General features: G+C 40.5%; 1 protein-coding gene across 3 annotated transcripts in view; it reads left to right on the top strand.

The window, feature by feature from the left end:
• The first annotated feature begins 10361 nt into the window (after window positions 1-10361).
• Window positions 10362-13436, top strand: part of bms1 (BMS1 ribosome biogenesis factor) — a 28687-nt gene continuing 25612 nt past the window's right edge. For 2 of the 3 annotated variants that reach the window (XM_072373444.1, XM_072373446.1), the window contains exons 1-3: window positions 10362-10435; window positions 11948-12128; window positions 12241-12431. In XM_072373444.1, the coding sequence (XP_072229545.1) occupies window positions 11956-12128; window positions 12241-12431 (364 nt within the window). In that variant the 5' untranslated portion in view covers window positions 10362-10435; window positions 11948-11955. The other variant, XM_072373445.1, reaches the window with a different exon arrangement.

Below are 13436 nucleotides of genomic sequence, written 5' to 3' on the forward strand. Positions count from 1 at the left end.
GCCACCTTTCAGAAATGAAAATAAGGGACACCCAGCACAGTTCTGATAGAGTGATAGAGAAAATGTGTCAGTGAGCAACAAAGTATGTAGGTAGTGATAGTAATGTGAAGAGTTACTTACGTCACTCTTTGCTGCTGGAATTTGTGTTCCCGTTGCAAACTGCAGTAAAGTGTATTGGTGATAAGTAGGCCTATTGGTATAGAATAGGTAGACAGCAAACATTCCAAACCGTTTCACAGTTTTAATAATAAATTGTCTACCTGTGGCATTTCTGTGTCTACAGACACAGTTTCATCATCGAATGCCCGAGATCTGCTGGGGCCATCAAACTGCAAACAGAGAAACACTGCAGCTGTTGAAGTAGGCGATCACAGGGATGCATAAGAGGCATGGTAGTTCCATCGAAAGCAAATTAAATTGAATACAACTACTCACACATGGGTTAGGAATGTCATCTGTGGTCTGAGGATCAAGCAGGCAGACGGTGTCTCCCACCACTGACAGATATGGTCATACCATCAGTTATTATAATTGAGAGACTGACAATTTGAGGGAAAGTGATCAATACCTTCAACATACTGATCCTGTACACTTTTGGGAACATAGTCCGAGGAGGTCACCTTCTATTTTTTCCACCAGTTGCCGCCCTCGATTGCTGGTTAGAGCAAGTTCCTCTGCTGGTGTGAGATTTTGGGGGTCTCCCACCAGTGGCCTCTGTCTTTTTTTCTTTGGTAGCTACAGTGCAACATATTCACAGCTCAACACATTTTTTGGACAAACATTTCTTCAAAGGCAACTTACCACTCTGAAATATGTTCTTGTACTTTACTTTCACCTGTTGTCAGGTACGCTTATGGCTGATAAGATTGCTCCTGTTGAGATGTAACAGTGAAGAATTAATATGTGGGTCACACACTCACATAATACAGTCACAAAGTATGACGATGCATGCTGATTATTGGGTTATTAATAAACTGAGCAGGGCCAGTATATTTGTGCAGTACATCTCATACAGAGACAATTCAGCATGCTTTATGTAAAAAAAAAGAGGAGAGCATAAATACATGAGGACGGTGAAATAAACATGTAACAATTGACAATGGTATGAAACTTGTATAACTTATGCATTTATTTATCGCAGCTATATTACCTTTTCTGATGATCCCACTTTTAAACTCATCATACAGCTCCATCAGCATTTTTTGTTCAGCTGCCAAGAAACTGACAGCTCTTGTATTGCTCTCCTTTTCTGCCATCTTCTTTTTTCCACCATCCACTAGTCAGGGTTTCTTATGTTCTTCAGGCACACACACATAGCAAGGCTTTGTAAGCTTTGCTTGAATCAGCTTCAGTTAAGATGCAGCTGAAATGTCTTGTGTTTATGCATTTAGCAGACACTTTTATCCAAAGTGACTTTACAGGTAGGAAGATAGGGTAAGGGGGTCTTGCCTAAGGACCCCTACTGGAGGTAGTGCCTTTCATGCAGGGGATCTGAACCCAGGTCTCCCTCATGGAAGGTGGCAATCATACCACCACACTAGGCTTCATTGGGAGATGGCATTAATCTAAGCGAAGCTTTCCCAATACAACCTGGCTTTCTTTAGCTACGTTCGTGGAATACCCCTCAGCTCACCCAGCCTGAAACTCAGAAACACACCTCAACAGCCAAGTCAGATCATGACAACATCAAGCAGATATTAAGATCCTGGTACCCCAGTAGCTACATCAAGTAAAGATAATGTCCTGAGCCAGAACCTGTCCTTGATTTAAATCAGATTTCAGAGAGACAACCCCCATATTATCAAAAATCACCAGATCACAAGGCACCCCTCGAACATCCAAGGATTCCAGCAGCTTCATCAAAAGGAGATCAGACAGTAACAGGATATCCCCCAGATAACCAAAAATCACAAAATCAAGATCGTACTATTACTCCCCCGTAGGCAAAACTATATAATAAGATATGGTTCCCAGATATTGTAGTACAGGCAGAAAGACATTCCAAGTTTTATGCTGCTATGCAACTGGGAGGAGAATCATATTGGTAAGAGCTTGAGCATTCTACAGCAGATTTATAGCAAGAAATAAACCAAGATCTGAAACATAAAACACAAAGTTCCCACTTTCCCCAAACTTAAGAAAAGTACAGGCAGAAATTATGATAGTAATAAGAATAAAATCAACTCTGGGCCAACAATGACTCTGCCTGAAGATGGCAGCACCAGCAAAGATAAAGTTATAACCTGAGATATAGACCCAATATTCACCCACCAGATAGATATACTGATCCAGGACAGTATCCAATTTTAATAAAAGGGATCCAAGGACATTATGTGCCATGGCAGATGCTTGACCTTACAGGGCTGGTTGCTAGATTGCCTGATGTTCATGGAGGTGCAAGTAATGGATACGAGCTTTTGAAGAAGAGACAGTAGGTGAGTTGTTAGCATTGGTAGACATTAAGGCAGTGTGGGCACAGTGTTTTAGAGCTCCCACCATGGAGAACATTTTGAGGTACAGTGATAATGGTTGAATATTGAACCAATAAGCAGATGGAACTGAGTTTAATGCATATCGAGTTGCACTATGGCGAGCATTATGAGCTGAGTATCCTGCATGAGTGGACCCCTAAGCCTTAAAGTGGGAGCCACTGTCACAAACAGAGAGTCTAGATGTGTATATTGCACAGCAATTAAAGAAATGTCAGTCAAAAATGTCAAAAATCCCAGTTTTGGTGACATTGTTCAGATACTCCATTATAGAGCTCTCCCTGCCCCAGTTCCAGGGAGGCTGGAGGATGTGGTAGAATTGAAATCAATGCGACACAGGGAATTCTGGGACTACGTGGTACATGCAGTAGAAAAATACAGACAAGATTAACTAAAACTGAAGGAGTAGGATAAGAATATTCAGCAAGGGAACTGCAAGCGAAGCAAAAAGTTTTTAAAAAATCAGGCTATGGCAGAAATCTTCAAAGAATCATCTTGAAAGAAAATAAGTCCAAGTACAGGTTAGTGTATGATTTGCGCATGATGAACGCGATAGTCCAGGACTGGCCAGCAGAGGACCAAAATCCTTACACACTCCTCACCAACGTGCCTCCTAATGCAAATTTTTTTACAGTGATTGATTTGTTTTCTGCATTTTTCAGCATTCCTCTGGCAGAAGAATCTCAGTATTTGTTTGCATTCACATACAGAGGTAAGAGGTACACTTACACCAGATTTCCCCAAGTTTTTAAACATAGCCCTCATGTTTTTAACCAGGTCCTTGGACAAGACCTAGAGGGCCTAGCGCGGAACAGTACACTGTTACGCTAGGTAGACAATCTTTTGTCATCGGGATTCCATAAAGATCCTCCAGAAGCTGGCAGAAGGAGGATACAAAGTTTCTAGATCTAAACTTCAGTATTGTCAGCCTAAGGCAGAGTATCTAGGGAGATTGATACCACAAGGAATTATTGCTCATTCTCCTTCCCACTTGGAGGGAGTGAGTAAGGCACCATGTCCAAGACCAACTGAAGAAATGATGATGTTTGGGGATGACAGGATTCAGTGCAGAGTGGATGAAGACTATGCAGTTAAGTGTGCTCCACTGAGAAAAATTATGAAATAGTCCAAAGACCAAAGGTTGAAAGTACCACTTAAGTGGACGAATGAGGCTAAGTTAGCCTTTGAAACATTGAAACAAGACTTGCAGAAAGCACCAAAACTGGAAACACCAGACTATGATAAGCCATTTTTCTTTTATGTCTCCAATAGACAACATGTATGCCTCTCCAGTGTTGATGCAAGAAACCTGTAGTGGTCGCAGAAAACAAGCTGTTGCTTACTACAGTACAAAATTAGATAATGTTGCACAAGGCTGGCCACTGTGTTATCAAGGGCTGGCAGCAGTGCAGTATGCCTATGAGAAACTATCCACAATAACGATGGGGTATCCAGTCATCATATTAACTCACCATAAGATCTCATAACTAATAAATCTGGGAAAGTATGTTGTGACTCAGGCAAGATGCTTGCAGTTTATGCATCTTTGATGTATTCATATCTGAGGATACAGAAGTGTGCTACATCAAACCTTGCAAATATCATCTCACTTGAGTTTGAAGGAGAACCACATGAGTGTGTAGCAGAAGCTATCAGGTACACTAAACTAAGACCTGACTTAGAGGCAACTCCACTTGTGCAGGCTGATGTCACCTATTTTGTGGATGGATCATGTTTCAGAGATCATTTGGGTAATCATGCAGGTTACGCAGTTGTGAAACAAAAAGATGAAGACTTTGTGACGGTGAAAGCCAAGAAGTGTGAACAGCAATGTTCTGCGCCGAACATGGCTGTACTGAAGGCATTAACAGAAGCATGTAGGCTGACAAAAGGTAAGGTTGCAAATGTGTACACAGATTCTGCATATGCTCATAGTATTTGTTATTTGTTTGGAGCAGTGTGGAAGCAGAGAGGGTTCAGAAGGGCAGACGGAAGTCCAGCGCGACATGAGGACCAAATAAAGGAGTTGATCGTAGCCATGATGCTCCCCTTGAAACTGGTAGTGACAAAGTGTCAAGCTCATCGTAAAGGTAATGAGATTGTCAGTCAAGGTAATAACGCGGCTGATGAAGCAGCAAAAACAACAAAGTGCTTCTGCTATCATGCTTGTTCATGCATTTGGCAAATGCTTTTATCCAAAGCAACTTACACTGGTAGGCAGATAGGGTACAAGGGTCTTGCCTAAGGACCCCCTACTGGAGGTAGTACCTTTAATGCAGGGGAACCCAGGTCACCCACATGAAAGGTGGTAATCTTACCACTACAATATCCAGTCCCATTGTTCTAATGCAACAGGAAGCAGGTATGTAAGAACACAATGTCTGGACGCAGAGAGGTACTAACAAGAACATGACGGAATTGTGGAGATCACAGGATGGTCTCCTGATGGCACCGGTGGCTCTGTTAACAATTTTGATTTCTCGTGTGCACAGTGTACATCACTGTGCCAGGGGAGAGGTACTGAAAAAGATAAAACAGCAAGGGTATTGGTCACCATACATGCATGCAATGGTTGATGAAGTGTTGGGTCAATGTGAAATCTGTGCACAGAACAATGTGCAAAAGAGTATTCCGGTGCCAGAGGGACCATTTAAATAATTGGTCATAGACTATGTAGACATGATTAAAACAGTACAGGGTAAAAGATACAAGCTGGTGGTGATTGATCGTTTCAGACATTGGGTTGAAGCAACTCCATCCAAGGATTTGGGAGCTGAGTCAGTAGTAAAGTTTTTGGTAAGGGAAGTGATTCCCCGGTTTGGCATTCCATCAGAGATTAGCTCACATAATGGTTCAGCGTTTGTGCTGAAAATTGCAAAGGGCATTTTGCAGCACTGCAAATCAAGCAGTGCCTCAGGGAGGTTTACCACCCACAGAGTCAGGGGATGGTTGAGAGAATCAATGGAACGTTGAAAGCTAAGCTAAAAAAATCTGTGCTTCAACTAAACTAAACTCGGTTGATGCTTTGTTTCACTCACTTTGTTTCACTCACTTTTGTTGCACTCATGAGTTATCGTATGCAGACTCATAGGATCATGCACCTAAAATGTATAGTTATTTATATATAGTATAGTATATATTATATAGTTTTGGCTGTGCAACTGATATCTATGTGAGAAGGTCTTAATGTAGGAAACAAAAGAACTTTATATATATATATATTTGACCTTGACCTCAAATATTATATAAGACCGAAAGGAGGTGGAAAAATATTACGGATGCAGTCGCGCCTCAATATACACAGTAGAAAAGGCTGGCTTCCAACATTTGCTTCATGTACTGGACCCCAAACTGGACCCCAGCTACAACTTGCCAGGCCGAAAACATTTCTGCGAAGTTGTCTTGCCCCGTCTATACAACGGTACTCATGCGAAAGAGACAAAGGAGCTGGAAGACGTGCAGTTCTTTTCCGCTACGACGGCCCTGTGGTCCAGTCGTACTATGCAAACATACCTGAGTTTGACAGTGCACTTTATCACTGACGAATGGAGTCTAGAAAATGCCTGCCCGCAAACTTCTTTTTTTCCCCAAGCGACCACACAGGTGAAGAAATCGCCCAGGGGTTGCGAGATGGACTGGAGTCCTGGAATCTGAGTGAAGACTGCCAGTGGATTCCCTTGAGGGATTTTTCTTTGATAAAGAGCAAAGCTTGTACTCTCATCCCAATGGGGAAATTATTTTCAAAATGTTCAATAAAAAAATTGCATATTTGAAATAATTTCTCTACTTTTTGTCATTTCACAAAAAAAATCGGAAGTCGGGTTTTGAGAGAAGGAAATCGGGATTTTATTTTTGGGCAAAATCGAACAGCCCTACCTCTGCACAGCTAGCACTTCTCCCCTCTGCACCAGAACCTTACTGGACTCTGTAAGAACTAACCAGATCAATTACCTGAATTTATCTCACACTTGTCTAATCCACTCCCTCTCCTCTCAGAGACTCCTGTTCACCTGGATACCTCCTCTGGCTCTCAACACCACCTTTTTTAAATAAACCTAGTCTTAACTCAACCTATTCTGTTTCAGCAGCTGCTCTTGGGTCCTTATGTGAGTCAGCTAGGCACTAGCTGTGACCCTCACCGGTGATCTAAAAATCTCCACTGAAGTTAAATGAAATATTTTTGCCATGTGATTGGCAACATAAATAGTTATTTAGTCATTGAAGCCATAGTTACCTTTTTCCTCATTGGAAACACCATAGAACATTACCAATTCCTCTGAACTTCAACTGATTATTCTTACCACAATCTAGCTTTGCTTTAAATAACCCATTATGTTGTGTTCTGCATAAGCTATACTTTAGATGCATACACATTTAGATTTATAGTGAACAGCCTTTGAGGTTCTCTGCAGTTCAGGGCCTCTTTAATCATGTTTTTGGTTTAATATGCTTTGTTCTAATTGTCTATGTAAAGTGAGTCAGCCATTTTGTAGAGCTCATCTAATTCACCATGTGGTACACTACTTTCCATCATGTTTTACACGAAAAGTAGTTTATAGAAGATATACACTCCGTGCACTGTTCACTGATTATCATGTACTGTTCTGAATCTAGAAGCATACAGATGCAAATGTTCACAGTTCAGTATTCTGATTTTCTTACGTGTGTAAAATGCCCGTTGAGCAAATAATACTCTTAAGATGTCTCAACCGCAGTGTCCTTTGGCTCTTTTCCTGCCTGAGGCGCTGGACTTAGAAATTATTAGTGAAATATGTACAGGATATATATTTGAAACTTAACTTGTTGAGTCTAAATAGTAAACATGTTAGTGTAAGTGGTAATGTGGTTTGACTTGAGGAGCTTACTCTTCTGTGTTGTGCCATGCTCTTTTGAAGCAGTTAGTCCTTTAGGTGAAGCAGTCTCTGTCTGAGTGTTGCTTGGTCCAGATTTCTTAGCTGATCTGACAAAGGTTGGATTTTGATATCCACAGGTTTAAGAGCTCTCTTGATGTGTTGGTCCTCCATTTCTTCTCTCTCAGCTCTAGTATGGGCACTCTCAGCCTGATTATGTGGAGTTCTGCTGACAGCCATTTTGTGTTCCAGTGGGTGGTTTGTGTCAAACAACAGGTATTCTTCAGTGTGTAGGTTTCCAGTAAACCTTGGTGTTAAGCCTTTCATCGTCTTCAGTGTGCACAGCAAAAGAAGGCATCCTCCCTCATGAATTTGTTGAGTTCACCAAGTAGCCATGTTCAGTGAAGGCCTCTACTTCTTTAGATTTTGACCCAGTTGTCATCCACATATCTGCCCCATGGCTTGGTGCTGTTCCTTTGTAGGAGCGCAGTGCTTTGCTTTCCACTTTATCCATGTAAAAGTTGGCCACAACAGGTGACACTGGAGAACTCATGGCCCAGCTTTGCTTCTTTCTGTAAAAACAGTAGTCTTCTTTGAAATAGATGGGGGGTGAAGGCAGAGGTTTAGCAGAGCAGAGATATAGTGAAGTTGGTCCTGTCGTTTAAGAATCCATCTGTCTCCACCCGTTTGCTGACAACCTCCACGGCTTCTTATATTGGTATCCACTTGAAAAGTTACATTCAAGGACACAATGGTTTCACCAGGGGTAAATTTAAGATGCTCCGTTTTCTACAATAAATAATGATACTGCGTAATATGTCAAGTATTGTTGTTCATCTGAAGTTAGATTTACCTTTTCAATGGCCTGGGAAGGACCAGATTTTTTTTTATATCCCTGTAAAACATGCAAAACCTCAGAATGAAAGAAAATGGACTTATTTTTCACATGACAATAAGTTACTTACTAATCTTTTCTTTTGTTTTAACTTCCTTAATTACATTTGGTGTTCCACATGATTTTATTGAAAGACTTAGATTGTACATTTCGTTTAGGTTGTAAATTTTGAAATTGTAGAATATTCAGAACACTTGAGTCAAACTACTTAGTAGTTAGAAGAAAGTTCACATTTCTACATTTTTTTGTACTTAACCCAGCAACAAGTTGATGTAAAAAAAACAACTCACTTTGTCACGAGTTAAAGACGAGCTGTTATACACCTGCTGCTGAAATTAAACCAGAGTGACATACATAACATTTTTGAGTGGTTTCTAAATCAACACGTTCTTTGCTGAAAAATGGACTGCACTGATAGTCTTCTTATTCTTATTCTATTTGGGCAATGTGAGGTTCAGTGTCTGCTCTACTATCTCAGCACCTGTGGCCTTCAGAATGTGGCCATTTTTTAACAGCAGTGGGGACATTTTAAAAAGAGCACCTTTTTACTCTCCGTTGTTCAATATTTAGCAACATTTCAGGATAGTTTACGCAATGGTTCTGATACTTCATCTCTTCTTTAAAAGATTTAAAAGAAATAAGTTGTTTCTCAAAAGGAAAAATGCTTTCCTGTATCCTTTGTGATTTCCTAAAACTATGCACCTGAGTGTTGGTAAACTTAAAAAGACAGTTGAACTGACATCACACGAACATCACACCTGACATTTGAAACTGAAAGATTTTAGCTCCTTCGCTTTTGGACTTCTACCAGTTGTTTCACTTCATTGTGTAGAAACTCATATTTCAATCTGCAATCATACTTTCTTCTCTTCACCTTCAGAAACTAAATTTTCCAGAGAGATATGACTTTTCCATTAACATCAGTTCTCTTTCTTGTCTCTTTGTTTTTACCAGTATTACTGATTGTGGAATGCAATTAACAAATGACTAATTGAATTGTTCCTCTTTTAAAATGCTATTCAATTAATAAAGACAGCACAAGACACACATGTCTGAAACAAAATCTTTAAAGAAAAATGTAAATGCTGTTGATCAGTCCCCTGTGGACTGCCACTACTTTTGCTTCAGCCCTCTGTCATAATCATTATTTCAGGCTGAGTGGGGAGTTGGGCTGCATGTCAGATCCTATAAAATAGTTAATAATATATTAGACGAAGGTGAAAATGGATAACCAAAGCACAACAAGCACTTGATGTTTAAAAGAGGAAGTTCAAAGGCAGCTGAGGGTTCACTGGACTCTTCATAACATACTGCAAATGATAACAATCATGACTGTAAAAGAGAAGACAATGATGATGACGATAGTGATTATAATTATACTGGTAAATTTTGGCATTAAAGGACAGGGATTCAGGTCAGCTTTGTCAAACTATGGATAAAAAAGTATTATTCCGTACATTCTCTACTTATAGTGGAATATTGTTTGTTCTTGTGTCCTTTGTCAGGTTGGCACTGTTTTATCACCCCTCTTTAGCAGTATTGCTGAAGCTTGTTCATTGAGCTCAGGGATGTAATTTGTGTGCTGGCGCCATCAAGTGGTGTACATTTATTACTACAGCTCTGAGAACATGAGGCTCATGTTAAGTTTTGTCACTGTGTGAAAAATAGTTATGATATTTTTCTAGTTCAAAAGAATTAGAATTATTTGTAGCACAGTCGTGCTTTGTTACGCAAGACAGGGACTTAACTGAAAAGTACACAGCAGAATTAGACACATTACATCCAAGTTCATTCTAATTTCAAATGATTCCAAATTGCACATATTTTTAAAGAAGACATTGATGGAGTTATGTTATCTATCTATCTACTCTCTTAATATATATGTTTACTAGGTCAGGTCGGAGAATTTCTTCTTTAATATCAACTCTTTTTCCCTCTTTATTATTTCTGTCATGGGCAGTGATGACTCATGAGGCACTCACCTGCCCAGGGAACAGTTCATTCTCCAAGTTTTCCCCTTAGCCAACAGAGGGCGCCATTGCAAAAACATATCACTGTGCGGAACCTTTCAATGTTTTGTTTGCACTCGGTTTGGTAGGACGCGGCTCGGTAAAGTGGTATACTTCCGGGCGAGAGGTCACAGTTCACACGTGAGACGTACGGAAAGCAGACATTGACTGGGAGAATATTGTAGTATTCAGGTACTAAGACCAACACTTTTGTGGAAGCAGCTGTTTTAAGAAGTGCCCGCGGCAGCGGTGTGTTCCCGCTTTTACTCGCACTGCGGTCCTGTGTGCACGCCAGGTAGGATGGGTTTCTAATGAGTTTATCGCTGTTTGAACACAGGATAAGCACTGAACACGTCTAGCCATGTGGGTGAGAGAATATTCAGTCAGTGATTCAGAAACAAACTTAAAAATGCTACTTAAGCATTTTGGTATCTCGAAGGAAAAACGTAATCGCGACCGGACTAACTTTTAAATCACTTATATACCAAGTAAGATGGGTGTAAAAACTGCACAAATGTAGAGTATAAAATGTTGACATACAGAATGAAAAGAACTAGAAAAACAGGCACTGCTGTGTGAAGGAGAACACCACAGAAACAGTGTTTTAGTGTTTCTGAGGTAAAGCTTCTGCACATATGTAGAAAGCAGCAGCTTGTTACTAAAAAGCTTCCAGTGCAGTTATGGTTTATGCATTGATGATGACATACTCAGTGTCCTCATGTCTCCCCTTCCAGTTGTGGCTCAGAGGGACACCCCAGGACAGAGCTGGCATTTCTGATCTCTTTATTCCTCTCAGCACCTTGATAGAAATGGCTGATTCAAAGCAGCGTCTAAATGATCCTAAGGTGTGGCACCTGAAATTTAAAGTCTCCTCTGCAGGTAGACTCTGTTGTGGCTCTTCCTTTAAAGTGCATCAGTGTTGTGTGTCCAGCCCAGTTTATTGTTCAGGGTTACACCCAGGCACATGTAAGGGTCCAGTACCCAAATGTTCCCGGGTGTTAGGGACAGAAATCCATCACCAGTTCTTTGGTGTCCTCTCGCTGATCTGGATGTGGTCTTACTGGCTCCTGACTCTGCTTTATTTCATCCCTGTCCTTCTTGTCTGTGATGAGGCAGACAATGTTCATGTTTTCACATACCATGGTTAATTAGTGAGGTTGTCTGGATGCTGGTGGTCCACCCCTGTGTGCTCCAGCTTTCCCTTAGAGGCACAGGCTGGGTGGAGGGTGTTAGAGAGCCGACTGTCGCAGAGATTAAGGTGAGGGTGGGGCAATAAACTGGAAATACAAATTAAAGGAGTTGGAACAGGGATGACTGGGGTGTTGGAGCGATCATTTAATAACCTCTGAACCATACAGTCTGGCAGTTTGGGCCTTTTTCCACTGGTCCTCTATTGTTATTTAGTAATTGTTTTTACCATTTTGTTTTATGTGAAAAGTTGAAGATGTGAATCCAGAAGTGTTTTATCAACAAAGCCATGTTTGCTTTTGAGCTGAAACTTGTGCAATGGACTTACACAAGAGAATATTTGGTAGATTCCAAATGTCCAGCCTATATGTCTTTAATTTTACAGGAATTTATTGAAAGTTTTATTTTTCAGAAATAGAAAGAACATTTGATATATTTGTCAGTTGTAACAGATGTGAACTGGCCACCTAATTTTGTATTGAAATTGCTGTTAAATGTAGTATTTGTGCTTCACAGAGGACAGAATGGATGGGAAAGTTAAAAAACAAAGGAAGCATCAACAGAAGCACAGTGGACCAAAAGCACAGAAGAAGAAGCTCAAGAAGCAGGAAGTATCAGCAGAGGATAATGAACGGAGACGCAACCCCAAAGCATTTGCAGTTCAGTCTGCTGTCCGCATGGCAAAAACCTTCCACAGGTGAGTCCCGAGGCTCAGACCTGCTGCTCATTGTGTCAGAAAAAACATTTCCCAGTGATTTTTTTTTACTTTTTAATTTTTTTTTAATTGTTGATTTTTTTTTTTTCTTCAGAGCACAGGACATAAAAACCAAAAAACACCACATCCCTCTTGTAGACCGAACTCCTATAGAACCTCCTCCAGTTGTGATTGTAGTTGTCGGACCTCCCAAGGTGGGAAAAAGTACACTGATCCGCTGTCTGATCAAGAATTTTACTCGGCAGAAGCTTGGCGATATATGTGGACCTGTGACCATTGTCTCCGGTAAGTTCGGCCTTGGACTGGTGTGTAAATATGGGACATTATTTCAAATGTTTTTTTCTGACTTGTTTAAAGTTCAAGGTTACTTCATTGTCCCCTTAGGGCAATTTATTTTGTAATGGACAGCAAAGATAAAAGAACGCCAGCATACAAAACACACAATGTGTGTGTGTATGTACCTAAAAGGACAGTTGGAAAAGCAAAAGAGAAAATGGTATCAAAATATGTCCAGCACACAAATGATTACATTTCAGAAGGCAGAAAATACACCGTAATTTGCAACTCAAGAAGCTAGACTACTTCTGAAGCTTTTTACGTGTTACATTTTCCATATATGGAAGAAGAGAAAACCCCTCAACCTGCACACTGTTGTTTTCAGAATTTGATTAGCTATTCAATGGGCCACTCCAAAGTAAAAGCCGTCGCAACCTATAAGAATAGGTGCAGATACTTTTGACGCATCAGTGAGTAATTGACTATTGTGTCCCAGCAGACAGTCCCAGTAGAGTGCCTGTGTAGAAATCCCTCCGTTAGCTCTCCTTTAGCTGCAAGCTATGAGCTAACAGAGCTATGAGCTAACAGAGCTATGAGCTAACAGAGCTATGAGCTAACAGAGCTATGAGCTAACAGAGCTCTGAGCTAACAGCAGCTATGAGCTAACAGAGCTATAGCACACGTTCATTCATTCATTCTTCTTAAAGTATTGGTGAAATAAAGACAGATAATGCCTTATTTAGAGGCTGCATCCTCTAAGCCCCGTTCACTCCGTTATATGGATCTCCAGTTATCTAAATATCTTCTGAAGGACGCCGACTTTCACCAAACTGTTCTGGGTGAGTAGATGAACGTATTTCATGCCAGAAATAAGGTCCAGGTTTAAAAATACCGGAGTTCCCATTTAGGGGGTTGAGAGGGCAATGGTGGCGGGAACAAAAGAGTTTTTAAATCTATTTGTCCTGAATCGTGGTAGGACATAATTTTTTCTTTAATACTCTTTAAACACTGCGT

This window comes from Leuresthes tenuis, unplaced genomic scaffold (assembly GCF_036924035.1).
Source record: "Leuresthes tenuis unplaced genomic scaffold, fLeuTen1.0.hap1 SCAF_20, whole genome shotgun sequence".
NCBI classification, from domain to species: Eukaryota; Metazoa; Chordata; class Actinopteri; order Atheriniformes; family Atherinopsidae; genus Leuresthes; species Leuresthes tenuis.